This window comes from Dipodomys merriami, unplaced genomic scaffold (genome assembly GCF_024711535.1).
Source record: "Dipodomys merriami isolate MVZ:Mamm:240054 unplaced genomic scaffold, mDipMer1.0.p SCAF_1, whole genome shotgun sequence".
In the NCBI taxonomy this organism is placed as follows: Eukaryota; Metazoa; Chordata; class Mammalia; order Rodentia; family Heteromyidae; genus Dipodomys; species Dipodomys merriami.
The window spans coordinates 101,428,545-101,452,359 of record NW_027202270.1 but is presented as its reverse complement, the minus strand read 5'-3'; the positions used below and the strand labels follow the sequence as shown (position 1 = coordinate 101,452,359).

General features: G+C 41.2%; 1 protein-coding gene across 1 annotated transcript in view; it reads left to right on the top strand.

The window, feature by feature from the left end:
* Egln3 (egl-9 family hypoxia inducible factor 3) overlaps nt 1-17,205 on the top strand; it is a 30,154-nt gene extending 12,949 nt beyond the window's left edge. Inside the window, exons 2-5 of the mRNA XM_070026493.1 lie at nt 9,626-9,745; nt 11,902-12,038; nt 13,963-14,036; nt 15,307-17,205. Of these exons, the coding sequence (XP_069882594.1) occupies nt 9,626-9,745; nt 11,902-12,038; nt 13,963-14,036; nt 15,307-15,338 (363 nt within the window). The 3' untranslated portion in view covers nt 15,339-17,205. The remainder of the gene's footprint in view (nt 1-9,625; nt 9,746-11,901; nt 12,039-13,962; nt 14,037-15,306) is intronic.
* Nucleotides 17,206-23,815: the final 6,610 nt, after the last annotated feature.

The window sequence follows — 23,815 nt, the reverse complement described above, 5'->3', positions numbered from 1 at the left end:
GAACCTGGCTGCTCCTTACCTTCTCATTAAACAAGGAATTAAACAAGATATGTGCGAGTGCCACCTGGGTGGTTGGCGGTGGAGGGGGGTGAGGGGGGGTGTTGTTCTGTTAACATTGGGTGAGAGGCAGCTGAAAGGATCTGGTTAAATGCCTGACCTATTTAAATGGACTCAGCCGGGGCTTGACTGACTTGTGCTGGTTTTGTAATTGTGAGGAAGCCCCTGTTGCAAGCATTTCTCTGGTGACAGGGTTAGCCATGGGGGCGGAGCAGAGGGTTCCCCCGTGGCCCTTCCCTTCTCAGGCTGACTGGCTGTGTTCTGTGCTCTGCCGGCTGGGGTGTGGGCTGGCTGCCACCCTCACGAAGTGCACGTAGCCCTGTCACCCAGTCATCACCCAGCTGGCTGCAAGCCAGGCTTCCACGGGAAGGGCGGCTTTCCCAAACTCAAACAGCCTGTATTGATATGTCCATGGGGCCAGCCCTGTTTACTGTGCCTAATTGCAGGGCCCGGGCTGAATCCCCTCCAAAGGGTGGAATTAACCACAATTGAGAGAGGAATGACAATATTCTCTGAAAATCTCTAGTTGTCTGAGAGTTCCAGTGGTTTTTTTGGGGGAGGACAGTTCTCTCTTGCCTTCATGTCTGAAGTGCACAGCTCTCTGAGTGGAATCTTGACCATGTCCATAAGGCTAGATTTTACAGGCCTGGGGAGCTCCTGCGGTTTTGTGTAAGGGAGACAAAGGGGAGGCAGTAAGGAAGGAGGAGAGAAAGACATAGAGAATGTGAGAATGTGTACATATTTTCCAGGGATGGAGTGGGAGCTTATTCCTTTTCTTTGTTGTTTTTTTTATTGTGAAAATACTGTACAGAGGGGTTACAATTAATGGGCAAGATAATGAGTACATTTCTAATCCCCCCCTTTTTTTTGGTGCCCATACCGGTGCTTAAACTCAGGGCCTACGTCTGTTCCTTTTTTCACACAAGATTGATGTTCTACTACTTGAATCCCAGCTCCATGTTTGGCTTTTTTGTTAGTTAATTAGAGGTAAGAGTCTCATGAACTTTCCTCTCTGGCCTGGCTTCCAATTATGATTTTTCAGATCTCATGCTCCAGAATAGCTAGGATTACTACAGGCATGAGCTATTGTCACCTTACCTATCTTACCTATCTTTCTGAGGTTTGTGGTTTGTGTGTACGCACGTGTGTGACACACACACACACACACACACACACACACACACACACACACACACACACACACACACACACACATGCACCACACACACAGAGTCTGGATCTGCTGCTTCTGACCCAGACAATTAAATTGAAGGTTCCTAAATCTAGATAGTTGATACTTGTTTGTATTGTCTGATCCAAAAGTTAAGGCCAAGCTCATCTCAGTATCCTAGCATTTTAAAATGAAGATAATAGGTTCCCAGCCTTCCAGCCACAGACAGGATTCTTACCAGACCTGGAAGGGCAGGTAGACCCATCTGGTCAAGGCGGCTGAGAGTGGGTAATACGTTCTCTTCATATGCAGAAGTACTGAAGTTCCTAAGGTACTAACAATTCAGTGTGAGGGCCTGTGTTACCTTGTGAGAAGTTAATGGGTAGGGTTCTGGGTATACAGGTCCTGGGAATGGAGTTATTGTTTAGCATAGATTTAGGATGAGTGAAGAAGACAGAAATAGTTTTTATGGTGCATGGAATAGTAGAAAATATTTGCATGAATAATTTGGGGTTCTTAAAAGGCTTACTAACTTGATAGGTATTTGACTATTTGGCATTGTGAATTTTGATGTCTGATGGAACTTTGGGAAGGGAAACCAAAGTAGTTGGAGACAGCTTATGTTACCATAGTTCCTATTTCCCCCTGCATTTTGTGACATCAATCTTTCACTAGAAGGCACTAGAAGGAAGGAAATAGCTTAGGTTTGATCCTAAACAACAAAAAAGATACCAAGCAAAATGCCAAGCAAGATAACTGATAACTATTTGAGCAGTTTCCTAACTTTTTCTCTAGTGCTTACACTTTCTACAATTCTCTTTCTTTATCCCAGTCTTGGTGGTTGGAGTGAATGAATAAAAATATACAAGCATGCACCCAGGCCCTGAGTTCAAGCCCCATGACCGAAAAAAAAAATCCAGAAGCACCCTCCCCTTTTTAATGCATATAAATGCTTTGCCATTATTTTCTAGGGAGGCCTTATTGTATTTTATAAGTTCATCCAAATGATAGCAGTGGATACAAGTGACCCTGAAGATCCCCAAACCCTTGAACTAAGAAAGTGGTCAGAAGCTAGAGCAAGTAATTGACTTGTCTTTCCCTATTCTCAATGGTTTAATTTTTATCTCTATTGGAGTAAGAGCTTTTTATCTCTAGATAAAAGATAAAGACCAAGCTTAACCTTATCTTTTATTTCTCTGAAACGGAAAATAATGGAATCTGACATTTTGTCTGAATTTGTCTTTATTTATTTGTTTTTAAAACAAAACTTGCAGAGACAATGCCTCTTCTAGACTTTTCCCCTCCTCTCCCTTTTCTCCCCTCCCCTTTTCCAAGATTTCTATAGGGGAATTTGATCAGCAGCCCACAGAGAAGCCACACTTTAAGAGGTCCAATTGGGAGTCTTTATTAAGATGCCAGCATCTGCAAGTGGACTCATGTTCCCCTTCTCCTTCCCCTTCCAACCTTCTCCTTCTCCTAACCACCATTAATACCCCAGCCCTTTCATGTATGATGTCTGCCTATAGCAGTTTGGATACTTACAGGGTTTTTATTTTTGTTTATCTTTTTAAGAAAGGAGAATCTTGATTTTAGAGCTGCTGGCACATGTATGGAACATGTCTTCATTAAAAAAAAAAAAAAAAAACAGTCTCTAGACTGTTTGCTCTCTGTCAACCCTCTATGAATTACCAAATGAGGCCCCTATCCCAGTATTGTACCTTACAAATGCAAGATGTGAGCCCTGCAGAACTGTTTTTCTAGCTATTAAGAGGCTGAGATTTGGAGGAGCAAAGTCTGAACCCAACCTGGCCAGAAAATTTTATACTCTATCTTCAGTTAGCTAGACAGGAGGCATGGCTCAAGTAGTATAGTGCCAGATGTAAGCAAGCAAATCAAGCAAGTATGACGTTATGAGCACATGCCCCAGTACCAGCAAAACAAATACAAACAAACAAACAAACAAAACGCCAGGGTATCAAATATCTAGCCAATGACTGCCCTGTCCATTGTCCACCTCAATATGCCTCTTAAACAATATGCCTCTCTGCTGACCATAGATTACCCTGAAAAATTTCCCTGGAAGTATAGCCCTCAGATTATCTGTCCGCAGATGACTGAGAACACTGAAAATTTGTCACCTAGGCTGTTGCCACTTGAATATAAATGAGTCCTGTTTCTGGCTAGAAAACATGTCCTGGTAAATGCTGTCTGCTGTGATGAGTTGCTTGGCTGCTTTTCCTTTCTTTTCTTTCATTTTCTTTTTCAGTGCTGGTACTGGGGCTTGAACTCAGGCCCTGGGTACTGTCCCTTAGCTTTTTTGTTCAAGGCTGCAGCTCTTTTACTTGAGCCACAACTCATTTCTGGCTTTTTGGTGGTTAATTGGAGATAATTGCAGACTTCCTGCTTCTGTTGGCTTCCAACTATAATCCTATAGGCATAAGCCACAGGCATCCAGAATTTGGTTGTTTTTCTAGGCTAACAAAGCCTTGTTGAATCTTAAGTAGTGTTTGTGTGTCTCTTTACTAATTCTTCACACATGTAGTTATCTATAGTCGTGTGTTATGGTGGGAGGGAAGGGCTGTGGGTCCCCATTGCTCTGTATCCAGTGGACTTATTGGAAGGAGACTTGGAGCAGAGATGTGTACTATCATGTGACACATGATAGTACTTAGGGTGTAGATTTGACTTTGGATGGGATGTAGCTTAGCCTAGTAAAGAGAGATGGCTGAAGGTGCCATCTTTGACCTTGACTATCAAGTTGAGACCAACAACATTTAGGAGAGTTCCCCTAAAGATCTCATTGCTTCCTAATGTCATCAAATGTGAAGATTTGTTCTTGCAAATGGCAGCCAATCTGGTAGTGTAGGTAGCAGTGCACACTACACCCACCAGAGTCCTAACATGGGAGTACCTGGTTGGCTACAGTCAATTATTGTCATGAGCAGGGTCACAGGCTGGTTTGGAAGTCCTGAAATGGAAGCTACATTGGATTCTTGAAAGACATTTTGAAATCCCAGTAAAGGGGAAGATAAGCATGCTACCTCATGAATTTACAGATAAACAAACTGGGGCGTGAAGAGAGTAAATACAGATTATGCTGTACTAAGGTTGTATTTTATTCCCAGCATGCTCTGCACAAGATCTTTGAGATAGGGTCTTGCTAACAAGATGCTCTGCCATTTTTATTGGCTATTTTAGAGATAGCCTGGGCTGGCTTCAAACCTTGAACTTCTGGATTTCAGCCTCCTAAGTAACTAGGATTACAAGTATGAGTCACTGGTACCTCACAACAAAACCATTTTTAATTCACAACCCAGTCTTATAAAAGTTGGTGGACATTTCTGCTTAGCAGCTAGAAAGATTTCATATTCACTACTAGATCAGAATGCAAGTTTAAATGTCAGGCAACAATAGATTTTCATTTGTTGCAAATTTTGTAAAGGGAAAAGATGAATATTTTAATTTGCTCAGTTGGACTTTGCATAAAAGGCCACTTTGCTGTAACTTGTAGAACAAGTCTTGCTAGTGACTCTGACACTAAAGTCATGAACAATATTAAATATTTCCATGAACAAACATGGTATGAGGTGTTTTCCCTTTTTTGTGTGTATGGGGGCTGCAGAATGAACCCAAGGCTTCTGGGTGAGCACTCTGCCACTGAACCACCTTCCTGATGAACAGTGTGATTTATTAGAGTGGTAACCGGAAAGTTTTAAGAATGAACATTGCTGAATGGACAGTAGATCATTGACGTCAATGTTTAAAATGGCTTGTACATGCAGTTAAGACCTGCAATTGATTGTATTTGTGAGCATCCCATTTAGGCATCCAAATGGGAATCCTAGGCTTTTATTTTTCAACTTGACCTTTGGACTTTGAGATTCAGTGTTTTATGAAGTCAGCTCACCAACAGCCCTTATCAACAGAGCCACTGGGTTGTTCTGCTGGTGGCATGTGAGAAACAGATTTTATACTTGGATTTGCCAGATACAGCTTGATCTGTATACATCTATTTAGTGGTCTATTTGTTTATTTGGTGGCACTGGGGTTTGAACCAAGAGCCTTGAACTTGCTAGAGAAGCATTCTTGTCACTTGAGCCATACTCCAGCCCTTTTACTTTTGTTATTTTTCTAACAAATGTCTTACATTTATGCCTGGGCCAGCCTGAAGTATGTGACCCTCATACTTTCTATGTAGCTGAGAAGACAGGTACACACTACCACGCCCCTTTTATATTGGTAGAGGTGGAGGCCTTGTGAACTTTTTGCCTGGGCTGGTCTCGATTCCCTGATTCTCCCCATCTCTGTCTTCCAAATAGCTAAGATTATAGGTGGGAGCCACTCCACCCAGCTTATGTGTACATCTTTAAAGAACACATACACATTTCCTGCCCGAACGTGACTATGGAGGGTGCCTAGAGCACATATCTCTGGGCTAGAGCCAACCCGGCAACACCTGGTTCATTCCTCTCATTTCCTGTTGCTACAGAGCTGCAAAGCAGCCTCTGGGGAGGGAGTGGGGGAGGGGTAGGCCAAGAGGTGGCCAGTGGAGGCAAGGGGGCATGGAATGTCCCCACCTGGGATGTATGGATTCAACCGTCCATCTAAGAACAGAACCAGACCCCAAGATATGTGCTGTTGTAAGTGACACCAATGTGTTTATGAAACTTGTGTAAATCTCAACTATTAGTCCACTCAGGAAGTTTTAGTCAATGAAAAGCCTGTAATAAATAAATAAGACATCCTCCTGATGAGTGTCAGTGCACACTGCTTGCCAATGTTTGGTGGATAATCATTTGAACCCTCTGTTCTCGTCACAATAAAGCATTGAAGCGCTTTCCTCTATGTATACAGGCTAGATCTCTTCCTGGATTGAATGAGATTTAGATAGCAGTACAGTTGGACCGATCCATTTCCGGAGTTTGTTTCTGCCCCATGCACAAAATTGGCATGGGATGGATGGGTTGTGACTAAGTAACTAATGCTTCTCAGCACATCCTTAGCTTGGTTGTTTTAAATCCTGCCTCAAAGACCAGGACATAGTGGGGAATGTGCCCAATTTAAGACCCATCTTCTAGGACACCAATCCAGAAAACTCAGGGAGCCCATTGGCCAATGGGGTCTCACCAGGCCCACAGAGGCTCACAATGACTTCCTACCATTGTTTAAAACGATGCACAACAAGGCTTCTGGAACCACAAGGGAGGATGTGTATGCACTGTGGCCAGATAAATGGTCTTTGCTCTCTTTCAGTCAGGTACTCTGCTTCCATTTCAGGCTTTCACTCTAACACTAAGTCCTCTTTCTCTATGTATGTGTTTTTTTTTTTTTTTTTGTTGGTCATGGGGCCTGAACTCTGGGCCTGGGCACTGTCCCTCAACTCTTCAGCTCAAGGCTAGCACTCTACCACTTGACCTATAGCACTATTTCTGGCTTGTTATGCTTATGTGTTGTTGAGGAATCGAACACAGGGCCTCATGCATGCAAGGCAAGCACTCTACCACTGAGCCACCTTCCCAGCCCCCTTTCTGTATGTGTTTTATACCTGCTGCCAACAGTAGAGGTTGTACTTCTGTGGGCTCCCTTGTTTTGTTTTGTTTTCAGGATTCTAATCTGAGTTCTGAGTGCCAATAAACACTTCAGAATGCCCCAAAGAACTTGGTTGCTTTTTCTAGGTTTGATGTTGAGATCAAGTCCTAGTTTACTTGACACAGGTCCCTCCGTATAGGAGAGAAACAGCCTGAGCTCAGTAGAATTGTAGAATGAAACAGATGGCTAGCATCCAGACCGCTGACCTTTCTCAGTCTCGGAGTAGAGCTGCTTAAGAATGTAAAGTTGACAGCACTCTTTTCTTTTCAGACTCGCATAGTGGGAGGAGGGGGAGGCTGAGATGGCAGGAAGTCCAGCCAGTGATTGTGGCCATAGTGACTTTCATTATTGGCCCTGATAATCCTGACAGATCTTCTCTACCCATCCCAGGTGACTTCGTTTATCTCCTCCTCTCTAGAAACCCCTTGTTTCCATCTGCTCTCAATCCCCTTTTCCCAGCCATCCTCTACTCGTTAGACCATCATTTGTTAAATCTTTTTGGCAATCACCTCAAAATTCCACTTCCAGGAATCCCACTTCCAAGCTAACAGTCAAACTTGGACTCTAAGGATAAGACTGTGCTGACATTTTCTTTTTTATATTTTTTTTATTGTAAAGATACTGTACAGAGGAGTTTACAGCTACATGAGTAAGATAATGAGAACATTTCCTATTGAGCACTGTTACCCCCTGTGCTGACATTTTCAAGGTTCAGAGTCAGGATATGGGGATCACTAGCTGCATGTGTGTCTAAAAGTATAAGGGAGTTGATGAGTTGAGGTTTAATATTGTTATAAAGTCAGACCACCGTTCAGCCTTGAAAGATAAACAGATAGACAAACAGGTAAGATAGATAGATAGATAGATGGATGGATAGATAGATAGATAGATAGATAGATAGATAGATATATAGATAGATAGATAGATAGATAGATAAATAACCACAAGGTGCCAGCTCCACATTTTTCAGGCTACTGTTGGAGTGTTTTGAAGTTGATTGAAGCTGATTCATTGAGCCATTAGTGCATTTGTATGGGGCTCTACCCAACTGGTCATTCTTACCCATGGAATAATTCGGCTGTTCATCAGAGAATCTTCTGATCTGGATCCCCAAACGTATGAGTGAAAGTATGTCTGTGGAAGGTCTCTCAAATAATGTTGATCTAGGTAGAATATAAATTTATTCTTTAGACAAAACCATTCACATATTCACTGACTCATTGTTTGACTTTTTATGTTTCAGGCACAGTCCTAGTCTGAAATCACAGCAGTGAACAGAACAGGAAAAAAATTCTGTATTTTTTATTCTATCCCCAAACTTTCCTGACTCCTTATAAAAATATTGTTTTAAGATAGTAGAGTCCTGAAAAGAAAAAAGAGTTTTGTGCTTTGCCTTCTTTAAATCTTCTAAGTTTCCCACCCAACAGAAGCTTAATGTACCATAATAGTAATTTCAGTAGCATGTTTGAAGTGACTTTCAGACTTTCACACCTAGTTGATGTAGATAGTACTTAGGCAAAGGAAGAGAACTTCAGATTGTCACCTGATTTAATAATTATCAGGCAGGAAGAGGACAAACATTAAGAAACATGGTTAAGAAATACATAAAGTTCAGCGTGCTGCTAGTTCATGCATGTAATCCTAACTACTACTCAGGAGGTTAAAATCTGAGGGTTGAGGTTCCAAGTCAGACTGGACAGAAAAGTCCTTGAGATTCTATCCCTAATTAACCAGTAAAATCACAGGAGTAGAGGCATGGCCCAAATGGAAGAGTACCATCTGTGACTAAGAAAGCTGAGTGAAAGGGTGAGGCCCTGAGCTCAACATCTAGTACGAGTACAAACCAAGAAAAACAAAAACAGAAGAAAGATATGATGTAAGACACTTGAGTATCTTTCTTCCTGAACAACATCTCCCTGGGTGTGTGGCTAAGAAGTATTGCTTTCTTTGCCCCTAATTTTTTCCTTCTCTCTTCCTTCTGTTCTAAATTTTCTATTTAGTAGACCATGCCTTGGCTTCCTTTGTTATTGGAAGTGTTTCTTTGTAAATAAAATGTCATGTTTTCACAATTCAAAGGTGCTCTCTAAACAGACCATCTCGAAGGCCTTATGCTTAAGGATTCTTGTTTTATTTTAATTCTGGTCCTGGGGCTTGAACTCTCTACCTGAACTGTTTTCGCTCAAGGCTAGAGCTCTATGACTTAAGCCATAGCTCTACTTCTAGCTTTTTGGTGGTTAAGTGGAGACAAAAGTCTCACAGACTTTCCTGCCCAGGGGACTGCAAGTCTCAGATCTCCACCTCTTGAGTATCTACTATTATGGGCGTAAGCCACCCTGCTCTTGATTAGTTTTTGTTACAGTTTCCCTCTAGATCCCAGGCTGTCCTCAAACTCTCCATCATCCTGCCTCAGCTTTCCCTAGTGGTGGGATTATAGGGATGTGCTGCCATACCCAACTCCCATACCTAGTGACTCCATCAGGGTTCCAATAGGAACCTAGAACCTACTTCTTTCAAAAATAACATAAAAGAAAGGCAGGCTATCCTAATCATGATGGAGACAGGTTACCTTAAGAGAGACAGCAGTCTGCAAGGTTCTAGACCTGCGGGGATATTGTTATATCTGGACTGAGCCATAAGGTGTGGCCTGCTTGTTAAACTTTCATGCTCAATATTAATTTACATTAATGTTCTGTTATGGTAATCACTCAAGTTTAGGTATTGGACATGTGAATGTCAGATAGCAATCAAGAAGGTTATTGCATGTCTGTTCACCAATTGTCAACCAATTTATTTGGGATTTTTCTGCAGGCAATGGTGGCTTGCTATCCAGGAAATGGCACAGGTTATGTTCGCCATGTGGACAACCCCAATGGTGATGGACGCTGTATCACCTGCATTTACTACTTGAACAAGAATTGGGATGCTAAGGTACGTTGGGATAATGGGAAATGGTTCTGGGGTAGGTGTTGGCAAGGTGGGTGGGAGGCAGATAAGGAGGGCTTGGGAGATCATGATAAAGAGCATGCCATTTCCAACTAGGAAAAGAATTCAGGTCACTTGGGAAGGGATTTGAATTCCAACTAGCCCTGTCTCCAGCTTTTGAATCATTTCTACATCTGTTTGTATTTTCTCTTTTTCTCACCAATTGAACTAGTTAGAGTTCATGAGGTAAAAATTATGACTGTGAGCCAGGAATCAGTGGTTCATGCCTGTAATCTTGGCTACTCAGGGAGAGAATCACAATTTGAAGCCAGCGTGGGTAGAAAAGTCTGTGTAACTCCAGCTCCAATAAACCAGCAAAATCTGGACTGGAGGGATGGTTCAAGTGGAAGAGCACCAGCCATGAGCAAGAAAGCCTAGCAAAGTACAAGACCTTGAGTTCAAGCCCCAGTACTGGCAAGGTTCTTTAAAAAAGTGACTAAGAAATTAATTTGGTGGAATGTAGGTAGGTGATTGTTAAAATGTGGAGAGTATAGCTGAAGAAAAGATAACTATGTTAGGATTAAGAATGAATTTTATAGTCTAATTAAGAGCTGAAGTGATCTCAACGCATAGTAGTATACATGCTTTTCCCCCGCCAGCAGTAATATTGAAAGATGTCTGCAAAAACAGAACTATAGAATATAAAACCACTTCCAGAGAGTCTTCCCACACAGCCAAGCAGCTCAGCCATGGCCTGTTGTCATATTTAGATGTCATGGTTTGTGAATGCCAGAGGCTTTGGGGGGGGTCATTTTTGCATTTTAGCTGCTATACACAGACTGCAGCTCAGCCATGGCCTGTTGTCATATTTAGATGTCATGGTTTGTGAATGCCAGAGGCTTTGGGGGGGGTCATTTTTGCATTTTAGCTGCTATACACAGACTGCAACATGAAGTCTGCGTCCATGCTTAAGAATATTTGGCTGGACTTTGGATGCGCTCCGAAAGTTCAGAATGATTTAGGAGTCTGAGAAGTCAGAGAACTTTACAAGCTTGTTTGACTTTTTGAACCTTCTTCATTTCCATTTCCTGTCCATGAGAGCAGAGTCTAGATGTCATAAAGCAATATTGTATCTGGGGTCCAAAGAATGATAGCTAGGAAACCAATGGATTAGCGAAAAAGCTTATCTTTATTTGGTCACATGACCGATGTACATCCATTAAAGTCTCTTAAAATTCTTAGGGGTGCTATGCTGGATGAAGTTATTGGGTCAGTAATAGTGTATTATCCAAAGTGGATTCAACAAATATTGGAGTTCCTGCTATGGTAGGCTTTGTGCTGTGATGGATGAGGCTTGATTTCCACCTAGAATGTAGATCTAGTAAGACAGTTTGGGAATACACAGTTAAAAAAAAATAAATCAGTTCAAGAGAGTGTTATATATTATTAAAGGTGCAGATAAAGTGGCTTGAGAGAGTTCAGGGAAAAGAATATATAATGTTTAGCCAACATAATCACATAGGACTAAGAAGAGTTCTGAAGAAAACTAGAAATTGTAATGGCAGGAAAGTTCTGTGTGGTAAATTTCTTAGGATGTTAGTAGGATATGGAACTTGCTAGTAGGATTTGGGATTTTATCTACTTTGTTTTAGGTCTGAACAGTTAGATATTGGCCCTTGTATGTGAAGTAATCTCATAGTAATCAGTATTTCCTCTTTGTAGAGATAGAAGAACTTTGTGTAAGAAAAGTATCTCTAGCTAAGATAGAGATAAAATTTGATACTGAGTAGGAGGTTAAAGTTAAAATTTTGGAGTTTAGCTGACAAAGTGTCTCATGCCTATAATCCTAGCTACTCAGGAGGCTGAGACCCGAGGATCACAGTTCAAAGCCAGTCCAGGCAGGCAAATCTGTAAGACTGTTATCTCCTATTAAACACCAAAAAGCTGGAATGGAGCTGTGGGCTCAAGTAGTAGAATGCTAACCTTGAGCACAAAAGGGGACAGAGCCCACGCCCTGAGTTCAAACCCCAGGATCAGCACCGAAAACAAAAACAACAAAAAATTATTTTGGCGTTTAGAAGGTGTTGTGGTTTCTAGTTGGGACTAAACTACCATGGTTGCCTGTGAGGCCAGGAAGTAATCTACTTTGTTTTTGTCCTCAGTTGCATGGTGGGATTCTGAGAATATTTCCAGAAGGAAAGTCATTCATAGCTGATGTGGAGCCCATTTTTGACAGACTTCTGTTCTTCTGGTCAGATCGTAGGAACCCACATGAAGTCCAGCCTTCCTATGCAACCAGGTAATAGTCAAGGCCCCAATTTCCTGTTGAGGGGCTTATGATGCAAACCCCAGTTCCCAGAAAACTCTAAACTTATCACATCTGTGCATAGGAGAGACTGGCTCTACCCTAAAGCTTATAGCCTGACTTGTTTGTAGTAGTAAGAATTAAAGGGGAAACTTGGGAGTCTTGAGTATACAAATCTAACTTTTCTTTAAAATAATGATTATTGGATTATTTTCTGTTAGGTAAGCCTATTGGATTCCAGATTTCTATGTTTTTCTCTCCTTGTTTGCTTTCCCTTTTCTCCTTCACTTTAAAAACATTAACATAGAAAATGTTGGCCATCACAGATCAGGAATTCTGTGCACTGTAGGTAAGATTATAAAACATTACTTACAATCATAAAAAGATTGCTGAGAAAGGGAAGAGTATTTTTTGTTTTGATTCCTTTTTATCCCTCCCTTAACTGAAAATTGGCCTAGGTTAAATGTATCCATATCTCAAAAAGTGGAAGAAGTTTCTACATTTTTTTGATGGTACTGGGACTTGAACTCAGGGCCTCACACTCTTTTAGTTTTCTTTCTCATCATTGGTGCTCTACCATTTGAACCATGCCTCTAGCTTGGCTTTATGATGGTTAATTGAAGATGGGGTCTCAAGGACATTTCTCTTCAGGCTGGCCTTCAACCTTGACCCTCTGATGTCAGCCTCCTGAGTAGCTCAGATTAAATGTGTGAGCCACTGATACCTACATATACATCTTTTTTTTTTTTTTAAACACATGGATGTGAAGGTTTTCAGTTATTGAACAACTTAGTAATCTTTAATATTAATAAAGGGGATCCTGATAAAATCTTCTCAGTTCTGCCTCTTATTTACCTTTATTGTGTGGCCAGAGATATAAAGTAGATAGGGGTGCAATTAGGAGGAATAATAGTATAAATAGCAGCTGAGGGTAGGATATAGCTTTGGAATGAAAACCTTAATAAGTCTAGTTCAATAAAGTCACCTGTGTCCCCATCCAGACATCTCCAAGTTGCACTGAAACCCAAACAGAATTGCATTTCAATACCAAATTGTAGTGTGCTCTAGAGGAACACATCTCTAATTCTACCACCAAAGTCTGTTTGTGGCTTCCTTTATGGGATTCAGTCATTGGAACCTGTCTTTTGCGGCAGAATTCTCTGGGTATGACCTAGTCCAGGAAAAACATTGGCAAAGGTTGACTGGAAGACCTTGGCGGGGAGAAGGAAGGAGTGAGGTGCTGTAAAAATTACTGAGGCTAGTTATAATAATTACAAAAGGAATCTTAAAAAATACCACATGCATGAAATAGTTCCCATTAGAGTCTAGCTCATGGAGCTGATAAGGCAAATCACTGGCACAAAGTAGAAGCTTGACGTCATCATTGTTAAATTATAGCCATACCTCAGTGTCCCAAACTGGACAAAGCAAGCCATGAGTTTTCACTGTTCTGTGATGTCACCAAGTTATTTTTCAAAGGTTCACTCATGTTCATCTGCTTTGCTTTGTTTTCTAATGTCCACTGAGCCTCTCAGTCTTTAGCAGAATGAATTCTTTCTAGTCCTTTCTATTGAGGCCATAGTTCCTTGTAATCATTTGTTGAATCTTTGTCTTCCCTATGTGGGCCTGACATTCTTGAGGAACTCAAGGAAGATTCTGTTGATAGGATCATTTGAATTCTTCTCGCTCGGGTAATACCTGCCACACAACCTAGGAGTCCTTATGTATTTTCTTCCATAGACACACACACACAGTTGAAACCAGAGAAATTGCTATTGAATGAAAATAGGGTTGGACTTGGAATGATAGGTAAAATGTCAAGTGTTGGTTTAACACATGACTTTAAAAATGTGAGATTCATAATAAGTTGGGTTTTTTCTTTGTAATCTCAGTTCTAATACCTGTTTATTGTTCACAGATATGCTATGACTGTTTGGTACTTTGATGCAGAAGAAAGGGCAGAAGCCAAAAAGAAATTCAGGAGTTTAACTAGTACGTGTTTAATCATTTTCTGTGGCTTGTGATCAAGTTAATTTATAACTTGCATTTTATTGATTTTTATAATGTACTATGTTTAATCTCACTTGTGTCTTAGCTTCATATATGATGGGTATAATCAGAAAAAAAGAATGTAAAGAATGTCACTTGAGGATGCCCACTTATTGTGATTATAATAGACATTAACTTTTGTCAGCAATGTTAACTATACATGTGCAATATTAAATTTGGATCGTGATTTTTGGCATATCACAAAGATAATGGAACCCAGCTACAGTGACCAATTTAGTATTTTGGCATAGGATTACAACTCTGGATTTAAAATGGCTTGTGTAACATAAAATGAGTCTTACTTAACGTTCCAGTCCTTTCTCACCAATATTGTAAGGCAACATTTCCCAGAATATGTTGCAATAAGCAGGGCATGGTAGTGCCCATTTGTAATCCCAACACTAAGAGGCAGAAGGCAGGAAGATCATAAATTTGAGCTCAGATTGGGCTACATAATAAGACTATCTCAAAACAAAATGAAAATATTGCACTAAAATATCGATCCTGCCAAGTTGGTTAATGAAAAGGTACATTTTTGGTCCCCATCAAATATGGGAAGTACTGTAGACTGTATACAATCCCTCTCCTGAAGTATGACACTGCCATTCACTAAGGCCCTCAGTAGTCTTAATGTAAAAGCTGGGATTATAACTCAGTTATAAAGTGCTTGCCTACCATGGAAAAGGGTCCTAGCTTTAATCCCCAGCCCCAGAAAGAAAAAGTCTGTAGTGAAGAAATGTATGTGACATTACCTAACCTATGAACCATTTGATCTGTTTACCTATCAAGACACCTTTTGCAAAATTACCAGAAGGCTTTAAGTTGCTTTATAAAATGAGAAGTCAGCTGGGAGCAGTGACTTCACCTATAATGCTAACTATACTCAGCAGGCTGAGATCTGAGGATCTGAGGTCTGAAGCCAGCCTGGACAGAAAAGTCTTTGAGACTTTATCTCCAATCAAGCATCAGAAAATTGGAAGAGGAGCTGCAGCTTTGGTGGTAGAATGCCAGCCTTGTTTGAAAAGGACAAGTGATAGCTTGAAGCCCGGAGTTCAAGCTCCATGCCGGGCACTAAATAAATAAATAAATACATACATGTATACATACATACATACACACATACATACAGAAAAGTTATTTATTGGAGGCTTTTTAATTGATGTAAACCTCATCAAATTTGACCCTTTATTTTTCTTTCCTGTTTCCAACCCAGGGAAAACAGAATCTGCCCTTGCTAAAGATTGACTGCTCTGAAATCTCCTGGCTTCATTCATTTTGGAATGGTTCCTAAACTCTCTTTAAGAGTTGCGATCCAAAGATGGCCTCCTCAAGTGACCATAAATCCCCGCTACTGCTTGCGTGCTTCCCACCCCTGTCTAGTGCGTCTTCTTGCCAGATCTGCACCCACCTCGGACGCCCTCTTCACCAGATGAGCTCATTTTCTAACTTCATCATCATTGGCCAGCAGTTTAATTGACAGACTTGGGGATACCAACTATCAAAACACGATCCTGGGACATCAGAGTGAATCCCACTTGCACTTTATGTATACTTCCTGATCTGAGAGGAGGTTTTGGAAAAAAAAAAAAAAAAAGGTGATCCATGAAACAGAGCAACATGATTGGAACCTTAACATCAGGAAACAGACATTTGTATCATCTGAACCATGTCCAGATGTTCTTCATCTGGGGCTGCTGGGGTCTCTAGAAAATTACCATGACCTAATGGTGTTATTACCTCTGGAAAGGGCTGCTGTCATAGTGATGTATTTAAAAGTGTCCCATGGGGTGGACACTCCTGTTTCCTGATTCTTCATCCTGGACCTTTCTGTCTCTGTTCCATTTTGCTAAAAGTAATGACTTTCTGATTGAAGATGACAATGTCATTTATTCTCCGGTTTCATTTCTTACTTGGAGAACCTAATTTACCCAGAGGCTAAAACTAGATGTTGGTGGTTTTGATTGCTTTGGTGGAATGGAAATTTGAATTGAGATCAAAGGATTAAAAATCTACCTGTTAATTTAGTGTCAGCATGTCAGCATCTGATAAATATGGAAAGAGCTAGGGTTAGCGATACATGGTAAATGAATTCAGTGAAAATAGTTGGAGAAAAGATGGAGTTGGGAATGTGGGCATTTCCATGTTTTTCCAGTGTTCCTTTTTAATGAACTCACCCTGCTTCAACAAAATAAGAAAAAGAGGGTGCTTTATTTATAAAAGGAAGTGGTGATTTAAAAATATCTCAAAGCGATTTGAATTCTACAATGTGGTCTGCCCCTACCAGCCTTTCTTCAAGCCGACTTGACTTTTGAGACAGACTGGTTGATAGAGTGGCCAGAATCATGGAATTTGCTAGAACTCTTGAAGGTTCTACTGCTACAGTAAACAGATTTCACTGCCTCAAGAACTCTATATTGAATATCTATTATATGAAAGTTACCTTTCACAAGTTTTGAATTCTTCTGTCATATTGTTAAAATCTCTCCCATTTTTTTTTTTTTTGTTAAAAAATCCTATAAACAGTGTGGTACCAAGTGGCTCACACCTATAATCTTAGCTACTCAGAAGACCTGAGATCTGAGGATCATGATTTGAACCCAGCTTGGGCAGAAAAGTCCATGAGACTCTCTTCTCCAATTAATCAGCAAAAAGCCAGAATTGGAGCTGTGGCTCAAGTGGTAGAGTTCCAGCCTTGATGAAAAAACTAAAGGATAGCACCCAGGCCCTGAGTTCAAGCTACACACACACACACACACACACACACACACACACACCTCATAAACATCATATAGCAAGAAATAATTTCTTTTGTCTTATACAAAAATATAGGCTTAGTTCTAGTGTGGTTTGGAAATTTTTCCAGATAAAATTTGTCATTCATGCTCAAAACTTCTCTATTTTGTTTTATTGTAGTACTTACTACCTTCTAACTTACGATGTCATTTGCTTATTTATTGTGTTTATTGTCTTGTATCTTTCCTTCTAGAGGCACAATGAAAGACAGGGATTTTCTGTTTTTAATCAACGCAATATATTCCTAGCACCTAAGACACTACCTGGCTCATAGTAAGGGCTCAGTAAATACTTTTTGAATAAACTCAGACTCCTCTGTTGTCATTGTAATGGCTTGATTTATTTCCTTGGAAAGGTTAGCTGGGTACCGGTGACTCACACCTGTAAATCTAGCTATTCAGGAGGCTGAGATATGAGGATTGTGGTTCAAAGCCAGCCCAGGTAGGAAAGTCTGTGAGACTATCTCCAATTAACCACCATAAAACCAGAAGTGGCACTGTGGCTCAAGTGGTAGTGGGCTGGCCTTGAGCTGAAGAGCTGAGGGACAGCGCCCAGACCCAGGGTTTGAGCCCCATGACCGACCAAAAAAAAAAAAAAGAAAGGTTAGAATTTTGGATATGCATCTCTCTTTTTGTTGTTGTTGTTTATGTTTATTTGCAAGAGTGAGGATTGAACTCAGGGCTCTGTACCTTACTGGACAAGCATTCTACTCTTGAGCTTCACCAATGAGTAAAATTTATAGTAAATTTATATGTGTGTGTGTGTGTGTGTGTGTGTGTGTGTGTGTGTGTGTGTGTGTGTGTGTGTGTGTGTATGTGTGGTACAAGGAGTAGATTGAAGGCCTGTGCTTGCCTGGCAAGTACTCTACCATTGAATTACTTCTGCAGCCTCTGTCTTTGCTGATTTACAAATTTATGCTGAGATTTTTTGGATAACTTTTTATCCTCTTGTCATTTTGTATTTGTTTACCTGTAAGTCCTTCCTAGGCTAGTGTTTTAGGAGTTTAGTAGTATATTAGTGAGAAGAGTAGCTTCAAATGGGATGCAGAGTATCATATTCCCTACAGAACGATTTTTAAAAATTCAGGAAGAAAAAAGTTTTTGTTTATTAGAAATTTTATATTTCTTAGCCAGGCACTGGTAGCTCACACCTGTAATCCTAGCTATCTAGGAGGCTGATATAGAAGATCTTGGTTTGAAGCCAGCCTGGTCAGGAAAGTGTGTGAGACTATTAATCTCTAATGGTCTCTAATTAACCAGCAAAAGGCTGCAAGTGGAGGTTGTGTCTCAAGTAGTATAGAACACCAGCCTTGATTGGAAAAGAGCCGAGTGAGAGTGTGAGGCCTTGAGTTCAAGCCCCAATACTGGCACAAGAAAGAGGGGGGGTGGAGAGGAAAAAAAAACAGACAGAGACAGAGAGGGAGGAAGGGAAGAGAAGAGGAAGGAAGAGGGAAAAAGGGAGAAAGTAAGAGAAAAAAGGAAAGAAAGAAAAGAAATACATTTTAGGGGCTGGGAAGGTGGCTCAGTGGTAGAGCACTTGCCTTGCATGCCTGAGGCCCTGGGTTCGATTCCTCAGCACCACATAAGAAAAAAGCCGGAAGTGGCGCTGTGGCTCAAGTGGTAGAGTGCTAGCCTTGAGCTGAAGAGCTGAGGGACAGCGCCCAGGCCCAGAGTTCAGGCCCCACGACCGGACCCCCCCCCAAAAAAGAAATAAATTTTAGATTCTGTAGAATTATAGTCACTTTAAAAAAAAAAAAAAAGCTTACCAAGGTCATGAGAATGATAGTGACAATATTCTGAAGGAACATCATGTAGTTCCATTCAGGTTGTGTTTTCTTTCATTTTAGTCAATATTTCGACTTGCCAAAAGGTCTGACCCCTTAGGCTTTGCTTATTTTTTCCAGACAAAGGTCCTCTAATCAACTATAGGACAAATCAATTTTCCATGCATTCTGACTTCATGGCTGAATATGAATCTTGCAAAATTAAGCTAGAAAATGCAACTTTAATACTGAGTGTCTGCTTTTTGTTATTTTGTTGACCGCCTAGTTAGGACAGGACAGAGCCTGGCTGAAGTAACATTATTTGGCAAATAATCAGATCAATTTCATTTATATTCCCAGCAATGAAATGTTAAGAGCATACTCCACTATTACATCATCTTTATAGACTGGAGTTTTTAGTAGGAGATTCAATTTTGAACCAAAGATCCAATTTCATGGAAATAAAAACTCTTTCCTAAGTGAATTTTAAAAAAATCTTTAGTAGTATAGATAATGCCAATTAAATTCGGGGGCTGTCTGAATCATGAATTATTCATTCAGACATGATTTTGTTTTTCTTCTTTTAACGGACTCAGGTTGTTTTACAGGCTTGGTCATCCTAATTTCTTTTGATCATTCACTTGATATTTCCTGTGTTGTCTTAGAAAGTGGTGATAGGAAATGTCACTTTGGGTCAACAGTTTGTGTAAGACAGGAGGTGACATGTCAGGTACTTTGACATTTGATCTTCTGTGAGGACAAGCACCAAGGATGCTCTTAGTAAATTTATTTTAAATAAAGAAATATAAAATTGACTTTGTTTCTGTCTCAAGTCTTAAATGGCAGGACAAAAAATTCCAGTTAATGAGATGATTACGGTCTCAGAACACAATAGAAATTAACAGTTCTTTTTGAAATGAACTATGTACATTTACTCTGTGGGGTAACACATGCTGGGTTTTTTGCTTTTTGTGTGTGTGTGTGTGTGTGTGTGGGTATATGCTGGTCCTGGGGCTTGAGCTTAGATCTTGGAGCTCTCCTTGCTTTTTCAGCCAAGGCTGGAACTTTGCCACTGGAAGCACTTCCAGCTCTTTTGCTAGTTAAAGAGCCTTATGGACTTTTCTGCCCAGGCCAGCTTTTACCAGTGATCCTCAAATCAGCCTCTCGAGTACCAGGATTTTAGGCTTAAGGCCACCAGCACCCAGCTATTCTGCTGGTTTATATTAAAAGTATAGCTGGGCACTAGTGGCCCATGAGTATAATCCTAGCTACCCAGAATGAGGATACAGTCTGGGCAGGAAAGTTTGTGAGACTCTTATCTCCAATTAATCATCAAGAAGCCAGAAATGGTGCTGTGGCTCAAGTAGCAGAGTGATAGCCTTAAGCAAAACAGGTCAGGGACAGTAACCAGGCCCTGAGTTCAAGCTCCAGGACTGGCACGACATCATCAACAAAAACCCAAAACAGTATACCTAATTACTCACATCCAAATGTGATTTTTCAATATTGCTTCTCACTTGTGTTGCTAGGGTAGGGCCTTTGAAGGGCTGGCTTTCCTGTTGTCCATCTTCTTTACATTTGCAAGGTCAGGATTGGAGGTTAGAGTGAATCTGGAGCTGAGCACGTGATTTCTATAGGCAGGGCCTGTGCTACGTGCTCACCCATGTTTGTTCTTCCCTAGTACTGTGAGACGGCTCTTCCTCTCTCACTGCAGAGGAAATGTACTCAGAACAGCGCGGTGGCTGGTCCAAGCTTACACAGGGATGGAGCAGCATAGCAGGATTTGACTCAGGACTTCCAGCTCCCTGATGTTTGTTGTCTTTGGGATCTTCTTTCTGCAGAACATGTCAAACAAAAGAGCAAGAATGACCAGGCACTGGTGGCTCACCCCTGGAAATCCTAGCAACTCCAAAGACTGAAATCTGAGGGTTGTGATTCAAAGCTAGCTCAGGCAGGAAAGTCTGTGAGCAAAAAAGCTGAAGGACAGTGCCTAGGCCCTGGGTTCAGGACTGAAACAAAACCAAGACTGAATGGATTTAGCAATGAGTAGAGGTGGGAGAGGCATAGTATTAGATGCTTGCTGCTTTGCAGTTTCTACAAAATGTAACTATTATTAACAGGCACCATGTCCAGTCTCCTTAAGGTGTATCAGTTTTTCAATAAAAAATCACATAGGCATGAAACAGCAAGCAGTTTTGTGGTCAAACTCTCTGTTCTTTGAATGGGATTTTTCCTACATGCTAAGTCAGATTGTGGAAGAACTTTGGATGTTCTTTCAATACTGGACTTTTGGACTAATACCGGCTATTTTGTGGTGTGTCCTTACCCTCACATCAGATTTAAACAGCGTGAGACATTTGGAGTAGCAAACACTGGGCTTTCTGGGGAGCAGTAAGGAGACTGTCATTAGACGAGCAATGTACCAGCTTCGGCCGTCATGTCCTCATGTCCAGTGATCTATATTGGGGGAAGAGACTCTTGCCTTTCCTTTTTGGTGACCCCTTACTTCCTGCCTTTGGCTGAGGTAGAACTAAGATGTCGGTGGAGTTCTGTTCTGATAAATGAGTAGAATACTTTTTTTAAAAATGTGTGTGAATGGAATATTTTTATCAGCTCTGATTTACAAACATGGTTCATTCTCAGAGGCTCTTGGGCCATCCCTACCTATCATTTTCTTTTCTTTTGAGACAGGATCTCACTGTGTATCCAAAGCTGGCCTTGAGCCTAAGATCCTCTTGTCTTAGCCTCTGTAGTGCTGAGATTACAAGTGTGTTGTACTTTGCTCAGATAGGTCTAGATAATCTCCCCCCCCCCCCCCCCCCCGCCGCCCTGCCCCACAATCCTGTGACTCTGGTCTTGAACTCAGCTTGCTTAGCAGACACTCTATTCCTTGTGCCATACTTTCAGTCAAGCTTTTTGTCAGCTATTTTGAAGATGGAGACTCTTGGACTTTTTTTTTTTTTAAGCCTAGGATGATTTATAACTATGATCTGATGGATCTCAGGCTCCTGAGTGCCAAGGATTATAGATGTGAGCCTCCAGTAACTGGCTAGCTAATCTAAAAGTGGCTTATAGAAGGATGACATCTTAATTTCTTTATAGCACATGCCTCTTCCATTTATTTAAATAGTATAAAAGACTGTAAGTATTAAAAAGGACCAAATGTCTTTCCTTCCGCTTGTTTTATCTTTGAAAAAGTTACTTAGAAATGTTAGTGTTTTTGGAAATAGTTGCTGCTTATGCACCTCAGTGCTAAAATTTTTCAGAAAATGTCTAGAAATCATTTTGGGATTCTTTATCAAAAGTTAGACATTCAGAGAGTGGGTACTGCCTATTATTGGCACAATTTTCAGAGTTAAAAGTAATTGAAAGCTGGGCGCCGATGGCTCACACCTGTAATCCCAGCTACTCAGGAGGCTGAGATCTGAGGATCACAGTTCAAAGCTAGCCTGGGCAGGAAACTCTGTGAGACTCTTTTTTTTTTTCCTTTGGTCAGTCGTGGGCTTGAACTCTGGGCTTGGGTGCTGTCCCTGTGCTCTTCAGCTCAAGGTGAGCGCTCTACCGCTCAAGCCACAGCGCCACTTCCTCTGTGAGACTCTTATCTCCAATAAACCACTAGAAAACTAGAAGTGGTGCTGTGGCTCAAGCAGTAGAGCACTCACCTTGAGCTGAAGAGCGCACAGACAGCGCTCAAGCCCAGAGTTCAAGCTCCAAGACCAACACACACACACAAAAGTAATTGAATGAAATTATTTTAGGAGTAAATAAATACCACATCATTAAAAATTAATTTTACCTGGGTGCTAGAGGCTCATGCTTGTAATTCTAGATACTCAGGAGGCAAAGATCTGAGGATGTAGTTTAAAGCGAGCCTAGGCAGCGAAGTCCATGAGGCTCTTATCTCCAATAAACCACCAAAAAACCCACAGAAGTGGTGTTGTGGCTCAAGCTATAGAGTGCCAGCCTTGAGTAGAAAAGCTAAAGGACAATGCCTAGGCCCTGAGTTCAAGCCCCAGTACAGGCATGCACACACATGCATGAACATGTGAGTGTGCGCATATGTACACAGAGTTAATTTTAACAGGTGTTCTTGGTTTTGTGCTTGTTTCTTGAGGGCCAGCCACATATGTAAAGGTAAAAAGGATGATTTGAGATAAGGATTGGAAGGAACAGTTATCATTTGGGAGCTGCTGGGGAAGTGGAACACGAGAGAGTGAGCGTGGGAGCGATTTGCCATGTTGGAGAGAATTTTGCAGTAGCTCCAGTCCATGGCTTCAGCACTCAATCACAGCTCATGGTTTTGGAGTCAAGAAATTGTTCTTGGCCAGCTGCTTCCCTTCAGAGCTGGGCAGGGTGAGGCATCAGGGACAAGCAGCTAGGGTAGGACAGATTCGCCAACTATCTGCATTTTGAAAAAACTTACTGAGAACCTAGGTCAGGTTACCTACCAGAAAGTGCTGGCAAATAGACATTAACCAAGAGCCCCCCTCCCCTTTTTGGAAGGGGTTGAACTCAGGGTCTGGGCACAGTCCCTGAGCTTTTGTGACCAAGTCTAGCGCTCTACTACTTGAGCTACTGCTCCACTTTCAGCTTGTTAATTTTTTTTTTAATTTTTAATTTTTTAAATCTCTTTTTTTTTGTAGTTAATTGGAGATAAGACTCTCACAGACTTTTCTTCTGAGCTGGTGTCTCAACCTAGATCCTCAGATCTCAGCCTCCTGAGTAGCTAGGGTTGCTACTACCCAAGAAACTTTTCTAGGAATGTCTCTTCCTATATGCACATAGGAAGAAGCACAGGGAAGCCAAAAAAGCACAGAAGGAAACACTTTCCTCCTCCCAGAAACAATGGCTACCCATTTCTTTTTTTTCTCTCCAGGACTTTCTCCCTCCATGATTCTTCTCCCTTGGGGCAGGTGGCCCGCCCTGCCTGGAGAGGGTGGAGTGATCCTAGAAGTGCTGCACCTGGCAAAGTGCTCCTTCACGTTTGGCACGTTTGCTTGGTCATTTCCTCCTATTTTTATGCTTATTCATCCTGTGGCCTGTGTTCTCCTTGACATGCCTTTTTTTTTTTCCACCTTCCTGTGGGGAGAGATAACATTCTCAGAACTTAATTCTCATCGATATGTTTTATTTTTAACCAACGTTGACATCCTTTTCTCTTGGCTTC